Source organism: Heliangelus exortis, chromosome 7 (genome assembly GCF_036169615.1).
Source record: "Heliangelus exortis chromosome 7, bHelExo1.hap1, whole genome shotgun sequence".
Lineage (NCBI taxonomy): Eukaryota > Metazoa > Chordata > Aves > Apodiformes > Trochilidae > Heliangelus > Heliangelus exortis.
The window spans coordinates 160,849-188,051 of record NC_092428.1 but is presented as its reverse complement, the minus strand read 5'-3'; the positions used below and the strand labels follow the sequence as shown (position 1 = coordinate 188,051).

Below are 27,203 nucleotides of genomic sequence, written 5' to 3'. Positions count from 1 at the left end.
CTGTGCTGCAGTGGGTGAAGAAATACGGCTTCAGGCCTGTGGAGGAGCCTGTCACCAACCCTCCCTGCTCAGGGGCATGGCTGTCAGGTCTGAGGGGACAGAGGGGCTCACCTTTCTACCCGCCTCATTGTTATGCAGGTTCATAGCAGCTCTGGCATCTTGTCCAGTCTCCAGGGCATCCACAAACTGCTTGGAAATGGCTTCCCCAAAGCCCACGTTATCACTGCAGCCTCCCCACAGCCAGCCTTGTCCCCCTGGGAAAGGAGAGAAGATCTGCTCCATCAGGGAGCCAGCCCCTCACCAGCCTGGCTTGCGGTTACAGGAAGAAGAAAGGGTCTCAAAAGTGAGGGGAGGGAAGAGAGGCAGTGGAGTAAATCCAGCCTTTTGTATTCCCAGATTCTTTCCTCCTGTCCTGGGCTCATGACATTTCTGCTGAGGCCTGGATAGTAAGTGGCTCGTGCAGGTAGCAAAGATTGTCCCATGTGACAAACCCAGAGATTTCCATGTTTCAGGAGCTGTTAGTTATCATACATTAGCAGTCATACAGATTAACTTTTCAGTTTTTAATCACCTTCCTTCAAACCTTGACTTACAGGGACAGCACCTTGCTAATGTGGGTTAGCAAACTGGTGTGGAAGCATCTTGGTCAGGAGGAACAGGGTTCCCTCTGATGGGAAACAACCCAAGGCTGGCACACATCCGTAGAAGGCCCAGAATCCTGGGCTGATGCTGAACCATCTCAGAAGGGTCTGGTTTTCCCATTATCAGGAGGAAGCAAAGGACTCAGCACAGAACTGGGAAACTGTGCAGCAGGATGTGGACAGTGCTTTTCCTAACAATCTGGGTGCTCGGTAACTTAGGCTGCCTGACTGGAAACATGTCATGCAGTTTGATTCTTTTCTTCCTAGCGAAAAATAGCGAATTCTTTAATAAGATTTGAAATCTGGAATATTCTGACCCTAACATGCTTCGGTAGTACAACTTGGGAGCTGTGGTTTCATGGCGTTGTGCCTTTCTTCTCCCTGAAAGACTTGGCCTTTGCCTGGACTTCCCCAGCAGTCCTTTCCTTCTCCCATGGAAAGGCAGGGGTGTCTCATGGGAAGTGGGTACTTGCAGCAGATGATGAAGTCCAAATCAAGAGCTGGGACCAAAGGGCGAGTGGAAGCCTTTCACCAACTTGGATCCAGCACAACAGCGTTTAGAATTTAATTACACTGTTTTGGACAAGCCTGAAAGTTTCCTTTGCCTTCCAAGGTTTTAAGTTTACAATGGAAAATTTTCATGACAAACAGATATGTTTTGGGGAAAAGAAGTAGCATGACTAATTCAGTTTTCCAGAGAAGAAAAAATCTGGCATGTCATTGTCCAAAAGTCTTGCTCTGCTACAGGTGTGCTATCCCACACCTCAGACACCTAAGAAACAGTGGCAGTTCTTAAAACTATTAGCTAATAAAGGAAAATGCTAAATGCTGGACACTCTAGAAGTGTGTGTTATAAACTGACACATACCAACTGCCCAGTATGGTTAGGCAGGGAAAGGCTTTTAAAAGATTCTGGCATTTTGAAATTTGACTTCTTTCCACTCAAAACAAAAGACTGGAAGGTCAATGCTGTGAAAGGTCAATGGGGAGCTGGAGCAGTGCATCCTGGGGTTCCCCACCCAAAGGTGCCTGGTGGCCATGGGCACTGCTGTGATGGAGACCGAGTGAAGGCTGTGTGCCAGAAGGAGGAATTGTTTCTGCAGGTCTCAGCAGAGGGGAGGAGAAGGGCTTTCTCCTGCCTCCTGAGACACGAGGGAGGGACAGCCACTCATCTCTCCTTACCCAGCTGTCCATTGCGGGAGTCATCACAGCCACAGTTGTCAAAATCCCCCAGGCTGCAGTTCCGGGTCAGTGTGTACATGACGCCTGCAGAGCTGATGGCATGGACAAAAGCAGTTTCTCGGTTTGCTGTCAAGGGGAAATATAGAAGAGCAGATGGGCTGAAGATTTCATGGCACTACCAGTGTTAGAAATTATTCCTGTGAGGCAGGAGGCTGGGAAGGAGATCTGCAATGGACAGGGGTCTGTGGGGTGGAGAGGGGGCCCTGCCTGTCACGTTAGCTTACTTTTGGCCTGAACTGCATGAAGACAGAAGCTCCCAAATTCAATCCAGACTGACTGGTACTATTGCCAAGGGTGTGGATGACTTTAGGACTTGGCTGTCTTTGTGGGAGCTCATCAGTGGGGTCACAGCACAGAGCCAAATGTCCCCCGTGTCTCACTAATACAGCTCAGAGGGAAAGGGGTCCTACCCAAGGGTCAAAGAGCTCATTCCCCACAGCCCCTCCAGCCTTACCTTCTGCTGGACACTGTCTGGGGGTCAGGACACACCAGGATCGGTGTGGTGATCACCAGCTGACTTCACTGAGCCTTTGGCTTTCATTTAAAACCAGAAAGGTCTAGACCTGAGCAAATAACCTTGATGGGAATGGTTCTGAGATCTCTGAGTGTTACTTGGTGATGCAAATACCTCCTCAAGGCTCCCCTCTTGGGCAGTCCACCTCTGCCTGGGGCCCTGACCCCTTGGCAGCTGCCAGTCCCACCACAGGCCTGAAGCTCTCCTCCATACCCAGGTCCTGCCAGTACAGGGCAGGTAGGAGCTTGGCACAGCAGCACATGTGTCTAGAGGACCAGGTATGTACTGAAACATTTTCTGGCACCTGCAAACAAGTAATGACTGGGACATTGTGACAATTGCCACAGTCCCCACAGCCTGTGGCACAGGTCATAGATGCTGGATTTCTGCCCAAGGTGACTTTGACATCTGGAAGCTGTGGGAAGACTTTTCTCTTGCCTTTTGGCCAGATGATCCCTGTGGGGAGCCAGTTGTGTGAGGGTTGGTGGGAGGCTCTGTGGCTCTGCAGGCAATGCTGGCTTTGGGAGGCTGCCTTGTCCTGATGTGTGTCAGGATCCCGGAGCCCAGCCATGCCTGGCAGCTGATGGGTGAAAGTGGCCTCTTAGAAAGACCTTCCTGGGGCATTCCTGGGAGAGGGCCACCCCAGGTGGGGATGAGGGAAGAAAAGGAGTCACTTGGGAGGGATGAGTGGCCCTTGGGCTCTAACCTGTGACGAGGGGGTCCCAGTAGTGGTATCCAATGCTTTCCTTACCGCTGCGCAGCCCGCCATGGCTGGAGAGCTGCAGTGCCCTCTCAGGGCAGTTCCAGCGGTCCCAGGCAAACTGGAACTTGCACTCCTCGATGCCGCTCTGCGCCCCAGCCGCCACGCTGCTGGAGTAGATGAGGTAGGCCTAGGGGCAGAGCAGGGGGTCAGGAAGGAACCCTTTCCCTCTCTAGGATGAGAGGGGGGGAGCCATCTCCTCAGGTATCAGGGAGCCCCAGGCACCTTGGCCTGCAGCCTCCTCCACCACAGCCCGGGGGCACGGCCTGTGCTCTGGGGCAAGGTTGCTCCACCATAATGTTTTGAAATTTAGATTTAGCAAGAGCTAGATGAGCCTGAGGTGTTCGTGGGGAATAGCCAGCAACAACAGCAACAAAAAAGGTGAATTTTACAATTGGTCCTGGTTAGGAAATATTTTTTAAAAGTGCCTCTAAATACGGGGTACAAGGAGTAAGGGGGGGGGGGGTCAAAAAACACTGAACAAGGCCTTGGCAATTCCAGTTGTGCTTCTTGAGGATCTTATTTTTGCAGGGCCTACAAGAAGTGGCCTTCCAGCTGTTTGCTGTTTCTGATGCTAATGTGATCATCAAGAAGCAACAGGTAACAGGTGAGATGACCAGCTCTGGCTAATAAAGTAATCTCCACAACCTGACCCCACCCAGTTTAAAAGCAGATCAACTTTGTTCAGGGCTGAAACCAAGGAGTTGTCACTTGTAGCAGGTAATTTCTGCCCTTCTTTGTCTTTTTGCTAGAAACGTGGGGTACAAGGGGAACTGTGGCCAAGGCTGTCTGGAGAGGAGTGGGAAGGAGGAGCCCCTCCTTTCCTGGGTTTAGTAGAATCAGGGACAGAGATCAAAGGAATTTCTCTTACCTTGGGGCCCGTCATCAGGAAATTATTCACTGACCTGGAAGAGAGAGACAGTGTTAGCAGGGAGGGGTGATGCTCGAGGGGTCTGGAGAATGCCAGGCATCCCAGGGCTCTCCTCTTGCCCCCTTCAGCTTGCCTGTGTCCTGGCTGCAGCTCTCTCACTGTTTCCCGTCGTTGTACAGCCAGGATGGTGCCTTCTCCAACTTTCCCAAGCAGGCCGTACCAGGCTGCAACCTCTTCACCTCTCCCTCCTTTTGATTTCTTCCACACATTTGTACCAATCCCTCATTTTTTTTTTTAGGGCTTTCCTGTTCCCTTTGCCTTACCAAGCTGCTGCTCAGCATAACTCAAGGCAGCATTTCCCTGGAGCTTCCCAGGGCAGGCCTGAGCACAGGCAGAAGCAGGCACTGCCATCCCAAACTGGGGGACAAAGAGTTAGGTTTTCTGCAGCCCTGCCCCAGACACGGGGGCAAACTGGATGTAATTTGGTCAAAACCTCAAAAAAATGGTCTTTGCTGTTTCCACAATTTAGAAAGCCTTGAGAGAGCTAGTTTCCAAAGTTTCACTTTGCAAAGTCTGATTTTTTTTTTGTTTTTTTTTTTTTGTTTTTGTTTTGGGGGGGGGTGGGGGGGGAAAGGGAGTTTTTGTATCCATATTGATGAATCTTGTGCTGGGAAAGATTCCCCTGGGTCAAAACTGGAGGGAGAGGGCTGTGCCAGGGCCCTGCAAGAGCTGGAGATCTCTTCCCTTTGTTCCAGGACTGGAATTTTCCTCTGGGAGCTGCTTCTGTATTGTACAGCTAATTAAATATTTCCTGGGACTCTGAGAGATGGCATCTGTAGCGGAGTGATTAGAGCATTGGGTGACCTGAATCACACAGGGCCATGAACCTGGGGCTTTTCAGCCTGTGTGAGCTCCACGGGTCCCCATACTAATGCAACTGGGTAGCAGCATGAACAAGTCATTTTTCCATCTGGTTTCCCTCCTGTCCTCTGCCTTGCCCTTAAGAACTTTTCTGTGGGGACCACACTCAGGATGGTGTCAGTGTGAATCTAAGCTCCCGGCAGCAGCTGTGAGAAAACTTTGGTAAAATGTCCCTGTGTAGGCAAGATCTGGAGAATTACAAGTTCTCTCTTGTTTTCATGGGTGAAGCACGAGAGATGTCCCATCTGCAATGTTTCCCCCACTCAGCAGCAAAAGCCACATTCACTGTGTGCAAGAAGGATTTGCTTCAAAAGCTTTCTGGCCTCATCTTGGATTAGGAACATCTGAGCAGTTGTATGGGTGGCTTTAGGAGAACAGTAATCCACAAGTTCAGGGTTTCCAGCAAACCAGCCTGTTAGCAGGTGTCAGTTGGCTTCACTGCATTGAGCAAGGGTCTGTTCCTCACAGGATAAACCTCGAGGTTTGCAAAAAAGGCCAAGTTCAGGAAATTCACCATCAGCAGCTGAGAAAATGTTACAGTAGCAATTTCCCAGCAGGATATTCTAAACATTTTTATTAAGTCAGGGAGACAGAAGGAATTTTCCTTGATCTCTCTGATCACCAGGCAAGCATGCTGCTGGGTGGGTTGGTAGGACTTAGATAACCAAGGGATTATTTAGACGGGTACACTTGACCCCCCACACTTAATTCTTGTAGCTGCAAGTGAATGTAGGAGGAGGGGAGACAGGACTGTCATACAGCTGGAGGCTAGCTGAAATTTTTCTTGTTTATGCTAAGAGAGAAGAGAAGATAATGGATACAAAGCCTGTGTGCTTTGTCTTTGTTTGCTTTTGTGATCTAGGTAAGAAAAATGCATCACTATATGGATATAGTCTCCAGCAGAGGCAGAGTAATTAAGTCACTTGTTTCAGGGATATAGAGCGATACTGGCAATGCCAGTTGAGTCATTTTGTGCTGAAAATAACAAATTGCTATGAAAATTAATCTCTCTGTTTTCATCTTTGTAGTATGATTTATTTATTTCTACTCGTTTTCCACACCACTGTAAAGGAAAGCAGAATGTGATCCTAAACTTACTAGCTAGCTGCATCCACAACGGGTGTGAACCAACCCAATGCCTGTAACTTTTGTGTCACCACACGCATTTAAAACTTTTTGAAATCACACGTGAAACACTTGAAATTATTTATCTTCTCAGAAAAAAAGCTTACAAGGTTTCCAGCAATCTAAACCCCTCTCCCCTCTACCTTCATACTCCAGGACAGCTCTACAGGAGAGCACAGACAGACCTCAGCAGGTAGAGAGGAGTTCTCCAGCCCATGCAGAGTCCTGGGCAGGGCACGCTGCTTACCTTGCTGCAACTCCACACATCCAGGTAAGAAGTAAAGTAAATCTGGGACAAGTGGTTTTCATTGCATCCTACACTAGGAAAATATCTCAAAGCAAATGAGTATCCACAGCAGTTCTCCTTGATCATAGTTTTATTGAGCCCAAAAGCAGATTACCCTGCCAAGCAGCTGTCCCATTATATTTTACACATATCAAATGCTATGAAGCATCAGATAATTTCTGTTCAGTTACACCCTTAACCAGTAGCAGCACCCTGCTCCTCAACTTAATGTGCTCCAAGAGCCTTATCAAATATCCTGTAAGGATTTGATACCTTATCACCCCCTGATGCTCCTGGCTGTAAATTATAAAGCTGTATTTACTCTCATTAGTGTAAATATAGAAAACTGATACAATTTCACGTTGGATCAAAGTTCCATCCTCAAATACCAACTACCCTAAGTTATTAGAACACTGGTGACACTGGAAACTAAGGCAGTCCCACAGCTGAAGTGTAGAAAAAAAACATTAAGAAACAAACTGCTGTATTAGAGATTGTTACTTTATTCCCACAGGATAGGAGACAGCGCATTAATGTTTGGAGCACTGCTTTTTTTTTTTTTTTTTTCTTCTTCCTTCACTATTTTTTTAATATTTATTTGGTTTTAGTACCTAGGTACAATCCTGACATTTTAGCTCATCTAGAAACACATTGACCTAGCTGACAGAATCAAATGCATACTCAAGGGAAGTGGCCATGTATATTTACAAAAAATATATTGTTGATCTGTATTTCCCCCACCCCCTTGGTCCCAATTCTTATTTTCTCAGGGAAAAATAATTTAGTATCATTTTAAGCTGTTGGATCAGATAAAGATAACCTGCAAAAAGTGCAAGCAGGATTACTATGTGATTCCTACAAACCTTGCTTTTTTTCTCCTCCAGAGTAAAGGGTCAGGGTCTGTAATACGATCTCTTTTAATGAAGTCTGCAATTTTCCTTTCTCTTAGGAAATTATTAGCTATGAGCGACATGCAGAGTGGAGCAGGGCAGTCTTGATCTATAAACTTTTACATAAAAACTTCTGGAAGGCAGATAGAGAATTTAGACACCTCATTTCCATTGAAAAGGCCTGCAATTTCCATATTGAACTTTACTTTGTGCTCTGATATTTCTCCTTTTTCAAGTGTTTCTTTAATATGTTGATTTAAAAAAATCTTTTAATGTACTCTAAATGTGCTTACATTGACACCCAATTTACACTGAAAAGGCCTGGGATTTCTGTATTTAACTTTACTTTGTGCTCTGAAATTTCTCCCCCTTCAACTATTTCTTTCACATGTTGATTTTTAAAAACCATCTAAAGTATTCTAAGCCTCAGAGAAAGCAAGACAAAAAAAAGCAGAAATATAAAAAAACCTAGCATTTCTTGCTCATCTTCTCTGTAACACACATATTCCCCTTGATCTGGAAAGGGAGATTTATCTTCACTTTGCTATGGTATAATATTTAGGCATACACAAATTATTTCACTTTTTTTTTTTTTTTTTTTTTTTTTTTTAATGGAGTAGAAAATCTCTGAAAGAACAGAAGTTCCACTCATAGCCTAAAAGGAATGAGGTCCCATTTATTCTTGAGTTTCTCTTCTGTAATTTTGGTTTCTCCATCCATAGTAACAACCCTAGAGATCTGCAGTGGGGTAGGGATTTTAGTAGCTGAACAGGAAAAGCCTCTTCTTGCAGTCAGAGATAAGTCTAAAATCCACTGAGCAATTCCTCAGGGTGTGACAGAAATGGAGAATAAAGTTTGGGTACTCAGTAAAAATCACCTCAGGAAAAAAAACCCTACAGAACCAGGTCATTTGAGTGCATTTCCATTTGGACATGGTATAGATAAACTCCTCAAGGAGTGACACAAGTTTTGCTGCAAATGCAATCTCTTTTTGTTCATCCTTATAAAACATTTCTGGAAATAAGTGTAAAGCCACACTTAGGAGGAGCAAGAGGCCCACAGGAGGTGGCTGCAGGCTTGTGCCTGGGGGGACTGCTGTGATGCAGCCCAGGTGGCTGGGAACCAAACCTTAGCGCCAAATGCTTCTCCCCAGGAAATCCTAGGACATGAATTTCAGACCTGTAATCCTGAGCCTGTGCCTGCCAAGGAGCCTGGATCTCGGGCTGCTCATCCGGAGATAGATCCTGTGGATCCATCTCACCCCTGCTGGCTCTGAGCTCTTAATCAGGGACTGTCCTCTTCGGGGAGCACAGGAGGAGCCCCACTCCATTTGATTAAGACGAGACAAACTGACTGTGAGCCTTTGGAAAGCCAGAAATTCCTGACTCTCTCACTAGGTTCTCTTCCCAGTTGGAAGTGAGGGGGGCTAGATCCTCTGCATCTTTCCCCTGTCCTAATTTCCCCCAGCTCAGGATTTGGCTCGTATAGTTACTGTTGGGAGGTGCAGGGGGAAAAGGAAACTTTCTTAGAGCTAACCTCTCAGTCAATGAGTGCACTGGGACTTCACTAAATATCTGGCTACATTAAAGACCAGAACTGAGCTAAGAGGGGATATTTAGGAAGGTGAAGAGGTCCAGGAAGTCCACCTGCCTGTGACACAGACTGAGGTGCTCTTGATACTCACCAGGCACAGCAGGACTGGAAGAAGGGAGTGAGGAAGAAGATGCCCAGATAAGGGTCCATGTGAAATATAAAATCCAAATAAAGAGGGAGAAAGGAGATCCTAAAAAACCCCAATCAAACGAACAAAACCCTTGGGTACTACCACCACCAGAGAAAAAATAAAAATGAAAAAAACAAACCAAAAAACAAGCACAGCAAAATTAGGGAAGGGATGGAGTTAGTTATTTTCCACCCGGCGATCCTGGTGTGATGAAGAGGCATATGCCCCCTGAATCCCAACTTCTGTGAAGGGTAACCAATCCTAAAGTAAGAGCTAAAGAGGGTTGGTGAAATGGAGCTGCAGAACTTCCTAAGAAGAGATTATCTACTTAATTAAAGATTTTTTTTTTTCCTAAGTCCTTCAGCCAATCAGAACTCAAGTGCCAGAGAGAGATTGAACTGATGAAAAGAACACCCCAGGTTCCTTGAAGACAAATGCACCACGAAAGGGATAAGAGGGAGGGAAAAGGGGAAAAGAAAAAAAGAAAGAGAGAGAGAGGGATAAAGAAAGAGATGGCAAATCCCTTAAAATAATCACTAGATTCAATCTCCACTGGCACAGCACTGTCTCTCCTTCCCCACCCCCACCCCTCCCCAAAGGCAACAGGAAGGGCTCCTTTCAGCTCCTTCCTTGAGAATTTACCTAGATCAAACCTCAGAAACTGAAAGGTAAGGGGAAAGCCCCCCCCTTTAAAAATTCTACTTTAAAAAGTCTAATTATATTGAACTAGAGTGTCAATACTGTGAATTTCAGCACAGTTTAATGGGTTTGATGGCCTAAATCAAGTAATGGAGGTGCCTGTGCCCTGCCAGAAGGAAGCTGTCCTGGACCCAGTGTAGGAAGCAGCTGCAGCAGCTGATGCTGCTCTGGGGAGCTGAGGGGCTGCCCACCTTGGAGGGGGTCCCCCCCCCCCCAGCACAGCACCAGTGGGATGCTGCCACCCTGCACTGGGAGTTTATTTCCGGTGGCAGGAAGAAAAATAATTTCCAGTTGTTTCTTGTAAGTCACCAAATGTCTTGTTTCTTGAACCAGAGTTTTCTCATTCCTTAGGTCCATTTTGAAATCACACACCACTTCAGGCATGTCTGGACCAACTGGAAAGGAAGGACATCACTGAGTTTGCTGGGGTGAGTTATTATTGTTTACTCCAAGAAAAATTAAGTAAGGGGATTGCAAAAATGAGGAAAAATAATTGTAGGTGGTTCCAAATTAAAGAGGAGGAATTTATTTTTTTTATCAGCTGATACAAGAGGCAGCCAAGCCTTCCTCCAAGCTCACAGAAGCACCAGCAGCACCAGGGTGCTTCAGAGCCAGCAGCCTCCCCAATCAACTTCGAATTTCAATTAAATGCAGTAGTCACTTTCCTGGAAACAAGCATGCTTTTCAAGCCAAAAAGGCTGGAGGCAGAGCCTGAAACAAAAGTGTCCCAAACATGTTTCAAAGCACTTAGGTACAGCTCTCAAAGTCTATTTAATAGACTCTATAAGGTACTCTCTAAAGAAATGGGATACAAAACTGTTTCATAATGTTCCTCAAATTTTGTTATTATTACTAATAAAAGCTCTAGAAAATTTCTAAAATGGGCCCAGAGAGCACTGAAGTACATGTTATGGCTGTAAGGATAGCCCATCTGACCCATTGGCCAATACAGATCTCTGCTGACCTTTGCACTGAGTGCTGTAATGTTTGTGCAACTATTTGCGCATCTCCCAGAATGGCAGAGACAGAGTTTGAGGACAACAGGAGATAGAGAGCCTACCACTATCTGTGGTAATTTTTTCCAGTTTGTTAAAAAACAAACCAAAACATTGACATAAGATGTCTAAGTTTAATTTCCAGATTACAGAGAAAAATCTACACTGTCACTCCAGATCTTGAGATCTTATTTGTACAAGACCTTGTACAAGTAATCACAGAGTGAAAAATAAACTCTAATGCTCTTGCTGCCTTTCCACCCTGTTACCAATGCTACTGTTGGGAAGTGGGTGTAAAAATTTCAGGTCTGGCTCACAGAGTTCTTTTAAAAGATATGCCAAAGGTACAAGATCAAAATAAAAGTAAATTAATGTTGCCTAGACGGCACACAGACTTCAGTCCTGAAAGAGCTGAAAAAGTCTGGCTGTAAGCAGGTATCAACTGACTTGACTGCAGCTTTGTCTTTTGCATCAGCTAAATACAGCCTCCATTGTGTCCAGTTCCTGTCAAAACACACCCTAGCACCCCAAGAAAGTGTGAGTGCGGCTTTCAGTCCTGTACTGAACCTGTGCTATTATGTTCTTATGGTCAAGAGGTTCCAGAAACAAAGCCAGACAAACACTGGAGTAATTGAATAGCTTTTATGAGATTGACTGATACACAATGGAAGAAGCAAACATGTTTTTTTGAGAATTTCAGCCCTAAAAAGACAGGGAAGGTGCTGTTGTGCCCAGAAGCCTGTCTTTTGTTTTGTTTTGTTGGGGTTTTTTGTGTATCTGTATCTGCAGTTGTGCCATTAAAGACAGTATTGACACACCAGGACACGCAAATGGCTGCGTGACCTCCTGCCTGTAAGTTTGACTTTGTAACCTTTATGTTCCTGGCGCTGCATGGGTGACGCAGGCTCAGCAACCTCCCATGAGGTCAGCTTCTGCTTCTCTGGTATTGAGTGTATGCTCACACCTGCAGGTTCTCCTTCCAGTTCATGCAGGGACAGCTCAGGGCATCCCTAGTGGGTGAGGGCAGTGAAAGGGAAAGGGACAAAAGTGCTGGGAGGCATAGGGCATCTGGGGATGAAAATCAGAGGAAAGTGAGGAAGTGGTGTGCCACTAAAGGGCAAGCAGGACCAGCTTGGAGTAAAAGGACTGTGAAGGTGGTAGAGAAATTATATATAGCACTTCATGAAGGTATAATTAGGATGAACAGGACTGAAGAAGTTGAAGTGTGTGCCCAGCCAGCTGCCAGGAGGTGAGAGAGACCTCAGTGAGCTCCCTGGTCTAAGCAACATACCCTGGCCACCCCACTCCTGTCCCCAAACACCTTGAAGGGAAGCCAGGCTCCTGACTGGAGCAGCAGCTACAGCACTGCCCAGGACAGCCCTCTGGGGACCAGGAGCCAATGATACTGCTCATCTCAGAGATGGCCACCATCCTCCAGAGAGCCTGGCTTGGGCCACCGCAGGCAAGCTTGGGGGCACAGGAATTAGTGTCACAGGCACTGCTGCAGATGGCTCTGCAAAAGGAGCCTCTCTTCAGCACCCACAGGGGTTCTGCCTCTCAAGGGTGAAACATGCTTAGTCTCTTCACAAGACAATTTGGAGCATGGCAAAAAAGAAAAAATCCTGGATCAATAGGTGGAGGGCAAAGGGGTATGGGTTTGAGAGGTGTGTGGTGCTCAGTGGACCTGAGGATGAGGTGGGTAAAGCAGGAAGATGGCTCAACAGTGTGGTGTGATGTAGATTGCTAAGCTTGAGTCTTCAGCAGCCCTGAGGAGTCAAAAAAAAATCTGCAGGTGAGCTGCTTACATGGGTCCACTGTGGCAGCAGAGACCTGTGGTTTGTTTCCCTTTCAGGCTCCCCATGGTCCCCTCCATGTTGTTACTATTGTCCGGAATAATTGGAAACAAAACCTCATTTCAAACTGAACAAAATCAAGCCTGTTTATTAAGAAACTGCACAGTGACATGCTTTGATCTTTTTTTATCTAAAACCATCCACGTGCTTTGCAGGAGCTGCAAGGGGCTCCAGCAGACTGACAGCTGAGTATCCTTCACCAACCAACAGCTCTGCCCCGGCGCAGAGACACGGGGGGGGTTTGCAGTCTCTTTTGTAAAGCAGGCAGGAGGAAGTTTAGCTGAGTGGTTTATGCAGTCCTGTGATCTTTTTCATCTCTGATTTGCTACGCAGTCTAGTGACCGTGTAGCAGCGTCCGTCGCTGGGAATTGCCCCGCGGTTTGTCGCTCCGGTGAGCCAGCTTGCAGGTCCGCAGCCGGCAGATGGTGCTCCCGGCCCGGCTGGGGCTCTACCGTGCTGCTCAAGAGCATCCTTGGATGACAGGGACACAGGGGCATTCTCCTGGGCTGGGCATTGCCATGTCCAGCGCAGACAACAGGCTCTGCAAGGGATCTGAGCTTTAAAAAAAAAAAAAAAAAAAAAAAAAAAAAAAAAAAAAAAAAAAAAGTCTGTTTTCCTCTTCCCTTCCTCTTCAGCACAGTGGTCCAGACAGCCTGACAGCCACCAGAGAGTCTTCTCCCAACACCCGGCCTTAACTTGGGAAGGCTCAGGTGCTCATTTACCCTCAGCAACAGATGGGTGTAAAGCCATCAGCAGCATGCACAGAGGAACTGGATCCATGCTTTTTCACTTCTGTGACCCCTAACAGGTCCCAGGACAAATCCCAAAGTTGGGGATCTGCAAATCTGGCTCAGCTCTTTCCCCCAAAACAGTGGTAAAAACTGCACTAGCTTAAGTCCAGTGAGCTCCTTCCTCTTTGCCTATGGACGACTAACATGACTAACCCTCAGCATTTACATGGAATGAGTCAGGCCTGCAAAATCATGAGACTGGTTTGAAAATAATACACAGTGGGAGCTATTTGTGTTCAAGCCTTTAAGGTACTCTTGGGGCTTGTTTCCTCTGGAATCGTCAGGGCTGGGAACAGATTGCTCTCTCGCACAAAAGGCAAGCTGAGAGAATTGGGCTGTGGGCAATTGGGCTTTCCAATGAACACCGAGTGTCAAAAGGCTTGCTATAAATCACAGGAGGAGACACATAGGGCCTCTTGGTGTTGCCCAAAACTTGCTGAGTGTGGGGTCATGGCTGTTTGCCTGAGAAATTTCACTTATTCAGTGTTCCTACGTTAAAATGCCACATCTTTTGTTCTCTCCTTGGCCAAGAACTTCTCTTGGCCTTCATTTGTTACTTGTTGCTACTCTTCACCTTGGGAGTAGCTGCATTTCAGTGGTGAGCATCCTACCAGTCAGTGGGGTGCTGTGGCCCCCAATGAGAGGTAATGAAAATGCAATAGTTTCCAAAAAAACCCCAGAGCTCAGGATCTGGCTCCAGCACTCCCCAGTGTCATCTGCACTTACTGCCAAAAACATTCTGTCAGTCCCAATAAATGGTGATGAGGAGGAGCTTAGAGACTGAATCAGACAGCCAAGATGAAGAAAAAGCTCCAAGCTGGTCCGGATAAACTGGCACCACAAATCTATCACCAATCCTTTGCAAATGTCATTGCTGACAGAGCCAGAATACAGCTTCCTGTCAAAATCTTAAGTAGGAGGATAGTTGTTGGAAAAATGTGGACACACTGTTGTTGGACAACGCTGACCTCTTTTTAAATGTCCCAGGAAACAGACTGCTGCATACATAAAAAAGTGGCTCTCTTGTTGGCCTATTGGGGACAAGCTCCTTGGCTGTCATACTGTCAGCCTGGACGAGGTTTCACCACTGATGAGGGCCACCACAAAGAGGCACTTTATTGAAGCATAACACTCTGAAGGATGTGTTTCTTTTCCAGTCTAAAAGGATCAGGTATTTTGGTTACAGACTAAGAACATGGCCTGCAGCCTGATCAAGATTTTCCACTGAGCCCTAAAAAACAGGGCCCAGAGACCCAGAGAGTGAAAGAAAGAGAAGTTTGGGTAGAAATAATATCCCTTTTCCTGGTCACTGTTGAAGCACAGCTAGGAAAGAGAGCTTCGTGCAGGGCAGGTGCTGCTGAAGGGGAGTCAGTCCATGACTGCAAACTTTACGCTGGATGGTTATGTTCCTCTGCCACAACTGACAGCAGTCAAGTTTGCTTTGTATGAAGCTTATTGCTTTTATGAGCTTATCCTTCTCTTATCTCCATCACTGCAGCATCCCAGGACACCATCTTCTGCAGCCTTTCATTACACATGTGAAGTGTAAGCCATTGACTGGAGGCTGGTAACTGAAACATGGCACAAGATGACTTGCCCAGGCAATGAGATGGTAAATCCATTGCCACACCAACAGTGAAGGTGGTAAGAAAAGCAACTGCCCACCACATTAGAAGAAACTAGCATTCATGTTAATCCATAGCTGGCTGGTATTTTCTGGAGTGATGCACTTCGGATAGTTCTGTCCTTACCTGTTGCCACGGCAAGGCCAACCCCCAGACTTTCGGCTGTCGGATTTCATCACAGTGCCTGTTTGGAAGCAGAATCACACCCTTCCTCTCCTTGGTTTTCAGGAGCCTGGCAACATGATTCAGACCTCATGCCATCAGTGAGCAAAGAAGAATATGTAACTTGCAGTGGCACTGAAGGCACCAGCTTAGGATGCATTTCCCATGCAGTTCCCTCCCCAACTCAGGGATGGCAATGCTGCCTCAGCTCTTACTGCAGCTGATAATGCACATTGTGCATTTTGTGAAGGGCTTTTTTTATTAGCACCATGGGGTGTTCTGATAGATAACTGAGATGACAGGAGTCATTCTTACAACCGTGATCTGCCTGCTGTTGCTGTGTCCTTGTGTACAGCTGCTGCAACAGCCCTTAGCCGCCCATGGTTTGTAACTGGAGAAAGAACAAAATGTCCTCATGAATTAAGTGTGGCTTGTTTCTGGGAGGCTTTTTATTATGCGTGTTTACAGGCTGTATAAGTCATTGGTAGGTGGTGATGCTAACAGGAGATAGCAGATCCCACTCAGAACACAGGAGCTTCTAATTCCAGCTCAGCTGGAATATTTATTCCTTTTTCACATGCCTCAGTCTCCCTCCTCATTCAAGTGTCTAGTTAAACTGTAAGCTTTCGGAGACAGTGGGTCTCTCCCAGTGTGGATTTGTACACCACCCACCACAGTAGAGGCCTTGATCTTGATGGCAGCCTTCTCCTTGTCTTAATAGAAGCATCTAAGTCTTTATATGAATTAATTTGCCTGAACAATCCTTTGGCCATATGGACTCCAGATCTTATCACTTGTGTGATAAGAAGTGACAGAGGAAAGGGTGTGTTTATGAAAGCACTCTCTGTGGTTGCAGTGACTGAAGGTGTAACATCTGTGGTGTCAGTGGAGGTGACTGCCCTCCGAGTGGCAGCAGCATGGCACCTCAGGCATGATGGGTACAGCATCTCCACTGTGGCTAGAAGTTCTCTTTTGTGGGGGGAAAAAAGAGGCCTTGGATCCCAAAGTGTGATTCTGTAGCAGTTGTGGTGGTTGTCTGCAGAGAGCAGCTCTTTCCACAGCAGGGCCAGTGGCACACTGGCATCACAGAATGAAGTAGTGCCTTCATTACAGAGTAATACCCTTGGCCTGGCTGAAGTGGGAGCAAAAAGCAAACTTTTGAAGAGACTGAACCTTCTAGTCCCTTTTCTAGACCCAGCTGGGGGTAGGAGGTATCAGTTCATAGGGTGAAGTCCCGTTTGACTAGAAGAAGCCTGACAATAGACATTTTAAACAGTTTTTGTCGTTTTTCCATAAGTAATGAGAGGACCACTAACACGACTCCACATGTCAATAAGAGTGTCCCATCTTGCGTGGCAGGAGAGCAGACCCCACTGTGCATTTCCCCTCTCATCCTGTGCCTTCCAGCTTTGCTGGGTTGTGAGGTGCAGATCTGGGCAGATCTCCCCTACCAGAGAGAGCCCATTGCATTGGCTCACTGCCTCTCCTGATCAAGACATCAGTCAGTCATCCAAAAGACTTTGTGGTGTTTTACTGTGCTTACTCAGGCCAGTCTTGTATCTTCTGTATCTCCTCAGCCTCATCTCAGCAGGCACACATCCACACTGTGCAGGATCCCTCTGGCCACACAAGGCATCCTGAAGTAACAGTGAACCTTTGTTCCTCACACACCAGCTAGTTTCTAATCCAAGCCATGCTATTTTTATTCAGTTAGGATTTCTTCACTCCCTTAATAAACATATAATGTGGCACTCCATCAAATGTCTGGCCAAAGGCAGAGCAGTTCCAATAATTTTTGGCCATAGGGGCCCAGAAAACAACTGACTAATCAAATGCCATATTGTTTGCTAAGTTGACTCCAATTGCGAAGCCTCCCCTCAGAGGAAGGATCTGGATTTCAGGACTCTGACTGTGTTTCCACCAAACTGGGGCTATCTCCCTCTTCTCTCCCAAAGCCACTGCATTAATGATGAGAATTCAGCAGCGTTCTACTGCTTTCCCCATCTGACCCATGCACCAAAGGAGCAAGGACCCTACGGGTTACAGGGGAGGTTGTAGGACCACAAACAAAATCATGCAATCCACTGAGACTTCTGCCCTCAGTGTCCCAACCAATGGGAACAGTGCCCACTGCCACATCCTCTCATGACCTCAGCCACAGTGTGTTCTACATGTGATAGCTCTCGTGGAGAGCCAAGTGACTGCTGGTCTGGCCCAGCAGCAGACATGGCTGGGCTGCATGTGAACGGAGTCAAAGCACACACATTCAAAATATGATGAGCCCTGTAAAAACAGGGAGAAGCTAGCCACAAATATGTTATTTCTAAGCACCAGCTAGATGGTAATTTGGAGCTGTTCTCCCTCCCCCTTTGCAGGGTTATCTTGAGAGGACAGAAGCCAGAATTCCTGAGGAACTAGTGAGTACTATTGAGCTTCCAAGAGCAGAACTCAGAAACATCTAAGAAAAAAAACCAGGGAAAAATAAACCCAACAAAAAAAACAACCAACAAACAAACAAAACAAAAACAAAAAAAAAACCAACAACAACAACAACAAAAAAAACCCAACAAAACCCAAACTAGTCATGAACCCCGGTTTGATGCTGCTTTCCATAAAAAGATAGAACCCCTGCCCTCTGAAAAGTGGGTGCTTCACAGTGCCTTTGGTAGTGTTTCTAAAGTCACCTTGGACTGCATGTCCTCTTTGCAAGGCTAAAATGGTGGATCATTCTCCTAGGCTCACTCTTTTCTTCTAAGCATAGTTAAGAACTCAGCCTTCACATTTTGCAGAGCTTTTACTGAAATTGCCACAAACTTGTAACTTCTCAGCTGAGGAAAGGCAGATCAACCCTTTACAGAGAGCCAAGCTGAGCCTCAGCTGTGCCCCCCCTCTTCCATCTGGGAGGATCAGTGGGGAACAGAGGGCAGCTGACCAGGGGGGCTTTGCTGTAAGAGGAGCCTGCTGAGACGGGAGCTTCTAGAAGGTTACTTGGGAGATGAGAGTTTGTAGCTGATACTCTCTGCTAGGGAAAAGATGGGCTGCAGCAGAACTCCAGTGCAGGGTTAGAGATTAGGCTGCATAAATCCTGCATGTGGTTTAGGTTGTGGTTTAAGGCTGCCAAGCAGCTGCTAGTGAAAAGGAGCTGAGGATATCTTTGGAAATTACCTATTAGAGCTGGTATGGTACAGGGGAAGGGGAGCAAAGCAATACATGATCTGATCTCTGTACAGAAAGTGGACTTTGTTGGCTGGGGAGTTACCTTTTGCAATTCTCCCTTGTTTCAGTCTCTTTTCTGGGATTAGGCATGCTGAGGTAGTGTGAAAGAGAAGTTGTTACGCTGGGAACCTGAGGCAATCCTGAAAGTGTTTCTGGCAGTTTAGTCCCCCACCCTTGAGGAAAGGAGTCCCTTTGTCCCTAGCCTGACATGTAGTGAAGGCTTGTGAAAGTCTTGATGATGATGAGGATGATGATGATGATGATGATGATGATGATGATGATGATGATGATGATGATGATGATGTGGCAGTCTGACCTCCTGTGTAGCATTTCTCTGTTTGTTGCTGGCATATCATTAGGTTTATGGATTATCAGAATTATCATTATCAGAAGCTTATGAATTAATCCTGGGGACATAGCTGCTATTGTGTGTTTGTTCATAGGAGAGCTTTGTTTCTCAGGTCTCAGGACAAGCTAATAGTCAAATCTGCAGGGCTGCTGGGGGGTCTCTTTGGCCAAGCCAGGGATATTTCCCACCTGGTGATGTCAGAGACAGGGGGGTGGAGGGGCGGAGGCCAGGAGGTGTCATCTGAGGAAATAGAGGCTGAGGCCACCCTTTGATGAGGTCTGTCCTGAGCTGCTGTCTTGGTTGTGTGGTACCTTAGTGGGTGTTTGTGTGCTGGCAGTGTCTCGATCGGGTCATTTCACTTAAGTAACCCCTTGCTCCACCCATGTCAGAGAGCAGGGGGTGTGCATCAATCAGCCCGTTTCCTCGTTGCCTGGCATCAGTCCTATCACCCGTGAAGTTTACTGTTCTCAGGTTTCTGTGGTCAGCCAAAGATTCAGCAACTCTCTGGTGCTTGCAGACAAACAGAAAATATGGCACTTTCATTAGCGTGACCACATCACTGCAGTGGTTGGCAGGATGTCCTGCCTGAGGGAAAATTACAGATGTTTGATCTTCAGACGGTGTGAATTGGGAATCTTACTAGATCTGAACAGCTGTCTTATCTCCTCTGATACCTGGAAAGTAGATAATCAAGCTGCAAGGTTCCCAGTGGCTCTGTCCGCTGCTGTTTCATCACTAAGCAAATGAAACAGTTACAAATCTCTATGTTACTCGATGATGTCAAATTTTTAAAAGAATTTTGAAGTTGACTGTTTTTCCATCCATCTGCAAAAAGATCTTAGGCAAGAATGCAGAATCAAATAAGCCTTAGGGTGTTACAAAACCAACTGATATGCCAAGCCTCTGGCTGTCTAGGACATGTCAAATTACTCCTTTAATGGGTGCAGCACTATCAGAGAAGTATGTTGCATAAGGCTCAGTGGGGTGGTGATTAGTCCTTCTTGTAATGAAGGAACAAGAGAACATAGGCGAGGGGTCTCAGCCAGTCAGTGACAGAGAGCACACAAACTTCTTAAGCCCCAGTCCAGTTCATGTTTCATGTATTAGGTGAAAAAAAAAAAAAAAAAAAAAAAAAAGTTATAAAAAACCTGAACATTATTAGCCTCGTGAGACTGACAGAGGGAAAGAGGTGTTGGGAATTTCTACCCCACTGGTGGAGGAGCTGGTATGTTCACCTTGTTGCATGTAGGCCCTGACTGGAGACACTTATCTGAGGGGAGGGAGTGGATGTCACTGGGGTTTAACTTGAGTAAGTGTATTGCTTAATTACTTCATAGAGGTTCCCTCACCCACTCCATCTGCACTGTAATTAATGTAACTCCTACAGTGACGGGATTTAATCTTAAGGATCTTGCTGGCTCCTCTCTGGCAATTCTGGTGATCCAGCCTTGGATAACTCTCACTTGATACCTCATGGCTTTCTACATGTCACCCTGCCAGACAGAGGTGGCATCTGCTTGGGTTGCTGGCAGCATCAGTTTGGAAGCTTTAGAGGGCACTGGAGCCACGCCATCATCTACTCTGCTTACTGATGCACTGTGGGAGGGAGAGGGAAAGACACGTTGCTTTCTGAAGTAGGGAGGCTTCTGCTTGAAGAGTGGGGATTTGACAATGTTTTGGCACTGGTAGAGAGGATTGGAGAGGAGTCCCTTTAGCTTTACAACTGCTGACATACCACAGGCTTTCCTTGAAGTCTGAGGTAAAAGTGGAAGTCAAAGCTAAGTTTTCAGGACTATCTTAGCAGGACTGGCATCATCTGTGTTACACAGAGATGAAAGAGATAAGAGGGGAAGAAAGGAAAGCAAGTTTTGAGAACTTTGAATTAAAAATCATGACTAATATCATTAAAGCAGAGCTGAGCCAGCTCAGTTTTCCTTTATTTTTGTATCACACCCAATTTGCCTTCTTTTACCTGAGCTTTAAACAATTCCAGTGGCTGTAAGCAATGTGTGGACACAAGCTGAGGGACCCCCTTTTGCTCTCAGAGCAAGGTTCTTGACACAAAAGCAAAAAGCTCTGTCACCTGCCTGAGCAGTGGGAAGTCAGCTGCTGATAGCAAATGTTTGCTGACCACAGCTCACCAGGGGTGCCAGCTCCAGCTGCCTGAACCCAGAAGGCTCTCAAAGCCAGCACCTCATCAGTGATGGGGGAAAAAACAATGCTGGAAAACCTCTGTTCCATTTCTTAATAAATCATGATGTTGCCAATATCAGTGTGCTGGGATAGAAGGAGTTACTGGAGACAATAGGAAATCTGCTCACCAAGCAGAAAGGTTTTCTTGAATGGCCTTTCAGCTAGGCAAGTGTTAGCACTGCTCTAGGAGAGGTCAGGTGAGCGTGTGAAATTTCAGTCGTCAAGGCTGGAACACTGCCAGGGAATCTGGAAGTAAGTTTCACCTGTCAAAGCCTTTGTTTCTTTAGTTTAAAAACTTACATCATGTTTTGGAAAGATGGTTTTGAAAATACAACCCAGGGTAAAGGGACTGCATTTGATCCCCAGCGTTGCCATGGATGCTTTGGGCTTCCTCTTGCAAGGCAGCTCTGTGCCTGCATCTGTGTGCAGGGGGGGGTTGCCTCTTGGGTTATAAACTGTCTGTAGGGCAGGAGTTGTAAGATGCTGTGGTCTGGCTCAGGCCTTTCAGCACCTGCACAAGAGTGCTTCGCAGAGGATGACACTGTTGGTAGTTATTAAAAGTAAAGGTCCAGATATAATCTGACTGTTCTATAGGTCTCTAAGCATCTGCTGCTGGCTGTGGTTAGTCAGAGAAGACTATTGGTCTGACTCAATAGAGCTAGTTATGTTGCAATAGATATTCAAACAATCTCATGTTCTTCTAATACACAGAGAAATATGCCTCTTCTTTAAGTGGAAGTGGAGACTTGACGGCCTTTGAGAGATGGGAATTCAGGTCACCTGGAGGCAGATTGAGGGGGAGGCTGACCAAGATAAAATGTTGTGTGTCTCATTTCTTTGGTAGCAGTGTGACTTTCAACGCTTGTTGTTTTTCTGCATGAGAAGTGCTGAGTCTGCATAGTTTCTCTGGATATCCGTGGCAGCCACGAGGCATCACTTGTGGAGACACTTTTTTCTTTTTTTAGAAAAAGGCTCAAGTCAAAAGCCAAGTCTGTAGAGTGGCAGAGTTGGGTCTGCAGGTTCATGGTCTCCAGCCATGCAATGGAGCATGCAGAGAATGTGGTGGACCAGACAGTGTTTAGCTGGCTCCTACATGGGACCTCCTCCCTTTGCACAGATCTTGCCTATGCGCTAACATGCACATGGGCCCTGTTAAGTCCCTTTACAGGGCTATATTTGACTGAGTTTTCTGTTGCATAGTTCAGGAGGAGGAACATATTCCACACAGCTGCCAAGTCACTCTAGCAAGAAGTGGCAAGGATTTCACTTGGATTTCAACAAACCTGTTCATGGCTAGTGGCTTTTTTGGTCAAAGCAGCTGTCCTGTGCTAACACTGTCTGCCACAGCTGGGTCTGCAGGTCTCACCAGGCAGAGGTATGAGTGCCACTCTGTCTTTAGCATGTTTCTCCCAAACAGGTGGTGTCAATTCCTTTTTCCTTGATCCAATAGTGTTAAGGAAAAACACAGATTACTATTTCTTAAAATAGCTTTTATTCATTAGTTGCTGTTGCTAAGAGAACCCAGGTGTTATTAGTAATAGCAGGTAACTGTTCACATAACACACCTTTCATTCACAGCCATGTACAAGCTGAAGCAGCTGTGCAGAGGCCAGCCCCAGTGTGTGCACTCAGAAGCAGAAGGTCACCCTGCCGCACCGCTGGCTTTTAGACAGGTCTTTAGAAACTCCTTCAGAGGGCACTTTGTTTCATCTGCTGTATACATAACTCTGTGTTCTTCATCTGCATATGGCAGCCACCGCCCTCCTGGGTGTGATCCAAGTTATACAACCTGTTGTAGATGCTAATGTGTGCAGGAAGCCTTGTACAGCTTCAGACTCTGGTGATACAAGTTTATCAGTTCTTCCAAATTCATCAGGGTTACTTGTCTCCAAAGACTGCCAGTCCTTGGGAAACTTTCACATAATATCTTCTTGGTGTACATCTTTCTTGTATTCGGTCTGTGGTGTTTTCTAGTAACTGCTTCTCCACCCGAATCTATAGAAACCTAAAGAACTTAAACACAAGAGCTACAAAGGGAGCTTTTATGATACCAGGATGTACCACTTTACTGGGGTGGTGGAAGGTATGTGCCCTTGGCAGAGTGCATGGTATTGTGGCATGTGGTGAGCTCAGATTCATAGGGAATAAGCTGTGTGGGATCAGTGCTCATACACACTAACACCATCAACTGTGCATGGATTAGGTCAACATTTATCTACTCCAACTGGTCTAAGAGCCTGCCTGTGACAGAAATAAAGGTTCCCTGCCACAGCTCTCCTTTGTGTTTTGTAGACTGTTTGGGGTCCCCCCTCTTTTGCTGGTCCCTAGCCCTCTCTATCCTTGGAGATGTAATTCCCTTCCCATTTTAAAACATGTGCTTGGACTTGTGACCAAATGTATGACCAATCTTCCCATCTCTCCTTTTGACCCAAACTTTGACCCAACTTCAAGGGTTGGACTTGATGATCTCAGAGGTCCCTTCCAACCCAGCCAATTCTATGATTCTATGATTCCTTTAGAGAGATGTAAACACATAACAAGTTCAGGTAGACCAGTTCTGATTCTTGATTTTTAATAGTATCCATGGTCTTTTGTCCTACCTCAGCATTTCTGTCTTCAAGATACTCCTTCTAACACTTAACAGAATTGAATCTGGACATGCAGAGGCTCTTTCTGGAGGTCCACCTGTCTCAAACATGGAGTGATGACCTCCTCTACGAGCTGTGTTGTAATGCCCAGACTTACTGCTGATGAGGAACAATGTTCCTTGCAGACCCTAGAAGGGTTAAGAGGAGCACAGTAACACTGTGACACCTGCTTACCAAGTTATGTCTCAGCCCTGTATGGGAAGGTAGCAGAGCAGGATGACACCAGCTTTCAAACCAGGAGAGAGCTCTCCAAGATCTCAGCCATATGGCATGTGCACTGGTTACTTGTGAATAGGTTCGCTGGAGGCTTTCCTATACAATGTGGTTAATGAGAGAGTTTACTCCTTCAGCAGTCCCCAATTAGGCTGTCTCCTCTGTGAGCAGCACTTGCTTAGTCTGGCAGCTTCACCAGTGTTCTTCCTTGACTTTCCCTGTTTTATCCCAGGTGAGTCTTGGTCTCCAGCTGCTGAAAGAGAAAACGCCTTTGCTGGCTGCACAGCAAGAGTCTCCCAAGAAATCTGGGCTGGTTGCTGGTGTGCAGCTGCAAAGCCTGGATTTAATGCCAGCTGGCAGAGCCTGGAGAAAGGAGTGTTTATCATCTTCAGTGTTCACAGTGGAGGAAAGAGGTGAGTGCTCTGAAACTTTCTAATTCCAGCCCTGCCTTTTCCCCTCCATGGAGGTTCCTGCCCTGAGCAAAGTGGCTGGGGGTAAAGGTTGGGTAAAGGGATGCTGTAATAGAGGTCTCTGGGCTCTGGCTCACCATTGCATGGACCCTTCTGTGCTGCACGATCCCTCAGGTCTCATTCCCCATCTTACCAAGAGGGCTGTCTCGTGGTGCTGCTGGAGCAGCCAGCAGGGAGAGAGGACCCAATTGGTCTGATCTGACAGCTTTCTGGTGCTCTGACCCACATCACGGTCAGCTGCTGGGAACCAGGAGGCACAGGGGGGATCTTACTAGTGTAACCAAGAAGGAAGAGCCAGCTTTTTAGAAGGACCCAGAATGGAAAAACACACTAAATTATTAACTTGGGGTTTGGTGGGGATAACTGAGAGGGTTGTGCTGCTGTGCATGGCTGCTAGCTGCTACCTGTGTCAGTGAAGGTAAGGTGGACAGGTGTTGTAGGTTGGCAAACATCACACATCTGTACATTGCTCGTGTTTTCTGTTAGGTTTCAAAAGCATTGGAATTACAAATTTAAAACAGGTGGTGTTTGTGGTTCATATGGTAGAAGGTATAAATTAGCAGGAAACTGTGAAAAGGCCATGTTGACATGTCACTAAAGACTCACTGTCTGTGGACTGCAGTGCTAAGTGAAGTGCTTCAGGCTGTTTCACAAAGCCAACTTTCTTACTCAGCTTACTAGAGAGCTTTGATTTGGGAAATGGGAAGCTCATGCAGCCCTTATGGCAGACCAGGCTCTGCACAGACTTTGCTGGGAGTTTGCAGCACCAAGCACCTTCTATTTTATATATGTGTTTATGTCACTGTGATAGATACTCTGCCAGCCATGGCAACTCTGCCATCTGTTATCTGTCATGCCCTTAATTTGAATCAGCTCACACTCCCATTTCCCTGCTGGCTCAGTCAAACAGTTCTTCAGCAGCCAGGTCATTTCTCAGCCTCTGCTGCCTGTTGCTCTGAGATGGTACTCTGGTCATCACTATCTTGCAGTAAGAACAGTTGTGTAGCTGTGTCCCCATCACCTCCAGCAGGAAGAGATTCCTGACCCTTTACCCTCAGCCATGGAAAAGCTATTTACAAATACAGGAGGAAGGAGGCACTTTTTCAGTAGCTATAAATCTCTTACTGGGAGGCACTTTATCTATGCCAGCTAATCTAGGTTGTCTCATTATTTTTCACTGAGGATGTGGGAAATTAAGGGGGTGGATTACCTTTAAGATACCTTACTTTCTCAGTAAGCATTGCTCTTGTTTACTGCTGCACTGGTCCCCCCAGAGCAGGAGTGGGTTCTTTTGCCCTCACCAGTCTTTTACAGAAGAGAAGGGCGTGCATTTAATAGGCTAATGTGCTCTGAAGTGAGGTTTGCATGAAAGATGCAATGCCTGATCCTAGCCTGACCTTATAAATATTTACAATTTAATATGCCTTGAGCAGTCTCATACATTTAAGCATGGCAGTGAACAGCAAGCACATTGGTATGTGTGTGGTAGTACCCTTTGTGCTAGAGCTAGCTGATGCCATGAGGCAGGTAAAGCTATCTGCCCTACTAACTAGAGACTGGAGAAGGTGGGAGGCCATTGACACCAACACCACACGCTGTACCCAGGCAAACATCAGGGTTAGAAACATCTGTGTGCACTGGCAATACGTGTGTACTGGCCAGTGTGTCTTGATGGTGTAACTGCAGGGCAAAGAGACAGTCCTGTGTGTTGCCTGTATTCCAGCTCAGTACAGGGCTGGGCAGCAGGCAGAGGTTTTCTCCAGCTGAACACAAATCTGTCACAGCACAACACGATACTGGGGATGAAGGAAAGTAACCTGGCACAGGGCAGGGAAAATGCAGCTGAGCTCATTACAGGCAAAGACATGTCAGGAAACTGGTGATCCTGGAAGTGTGTTCAGTCAGAACAAGGAGCTGATGAGTAAACATGCTGCTAAGGAATAACAAGTCCAGCTCCCATGGCAGAAATATTTATTATCAGACTCTGCTCTTCTGTTAGCTCAAGACATCCAGTTGAGGATGTGGGCATAAAATGAATCAGGTGTTAGGAGAACTGTACCTCAACCCATCAATCATTCAAAAACATTTGTTATTTAAATGTGCAGTTTTTGAGAGTCTTTTAAATCTGTGCATGCACCTCCTGTGAGAGGGTGCTTTAGTTCAAGTGCTTCAGTGTCTCTCATTGAATAAGAGTTTGGTTCTGGCAAGGGTTTCTGCAGCAGCAAAGGATGGAATACTATTCTGCTCTGGTTTTTCCTCAAAGGCTGAGGGATGGCACGAGGATCTGCCTTATGAACTTCACAGAAACAGGAACAGCTGAACTCTAAACCAGACGGAACAGACAGAAAGTTTCTACCATGGCCATTTGGGTTATAATATTCCTGACCACACTCTGGCTTCCTTGTGTTAGATGTGAAGCATAAAGTCTCTCCTCCATAGAGGGCAGCAGAAAATCTGGGAAGGAGGAAAGCAGCATCTGCACAATTCCAGGAGGATTAGGAGACCTGCCCAGTAGCATGTAAGAAGCCAACAACTGAGTGGGAACCAAACAAATGCATTAGTAGTGACTCAGACCCCAGGATGGCCCATTTCAAGAGGTAGAAAACTACATCATGACACACTTGCCAGAAGATGTGGTCATCATAATTGAAATACTGCCTAAAACCAGAAATACCTTCTTAGAGGAGCAACAATGTTTTATACATTTTAAAATGTTTTGGCGTGGGTATTTTAAAAACTAACAGCTTCTAGCTTTTGCTTGGTGAAGTCTTTATAGCTGTATTTGTGTGCAAAGCTGCTGATTATGTATATTAAGATGGAAGGAGTCAAACCAGAAAGAAAAGAAGGAAAACACTGCTGAGGCTGCAAGAGAGAATTGCCTCATGAACAATCAATCAGACAAGCCAGCTGAAGACCACAGCTTTTTGTCTGTCCTCAGATAAGTCTAAAAAGAAGTTTTCCTGCAGTTTTTCACCTTTCTGAATCAAATAAAAGCTAGTGTGTGTGTATATATATA

The 27,203-nt window shown here is 46.2% G+C and overlaps 1 protein-coding gene and 2 long non-coding RNA genes across 6 annotated transcripts in view; 1 reads left to right on the top strand and 2 right to left on the bottom strand.

Annotated features, from left to right (window-relative positions):
• Positions 1-9,275, bottom strand: part of WNT8B (Wnt family member 8B) — a 15,272-nt gene extending 5,997 nt beyond the window's left edge. The window contains exons 1-5 of one of the 3 annotated variants that reach the window (XM_071748135.1): positions 8,935-9,275; positions 4,029-4,062; positions 3,104-3,287; positions 1,824-1,949; positions 112-254 (exon numbers count right to left, since the gene is read on the bottom strand). In XM_071748135.1, coding sequence (XP_071604236.1) covers positions 112-254; positions 1,824-1,949; positions 3,104-3,287; positions 4,029-4,062; positions 8,935-8,993 — 546 coding nt within the window. In that variant the 5' untranslated portion in view covers positions 8,994-9,275. Of the gene's footprint in view, positions 1-111; positions 255-1,823; positions 1,950-3,103; positions 3,288-4,028; positions 4,063-7,223; positions 7,344-8,934 lie in introns of those variants that run through there. The other 2 variants (XM_071748136.1, XM_071748134.1) reach the window with 2 other exon arrangements.
• LOC139798021 (uncharacterized) lies at positions 3,381-27,203 on the top strand. 2 transcript variants are annotated; one of them, XR_011726656.1, is made up of 5 exons: positions 3,381-3,764; positions 6,249-6,345; positions 10,024-10,100; positions 23,950-24,130; positions 26,451-27,203. It is a non-coding gene; the product is annotated as an uncharacterized lncRNA (long non-coding RNA). The 2 variants fall into 2 exon arrangements; XR_011726655.1 differs by having other exon boundaries at positions 3,381-6,345.
• LOC139798029 (uncharacterized) lies at positions 12,635-16,720 on the bottom strand. Its single transcript, XR_011726668.1, has 2 exons — positions 16,642-16,720; positions 12,635-13,077 (listed from the first exon to the last, which is right to left on the bottom strand). It is a non-coding gene; the product is annotated as an uncharacterized lncRNA (long non-coding RNA).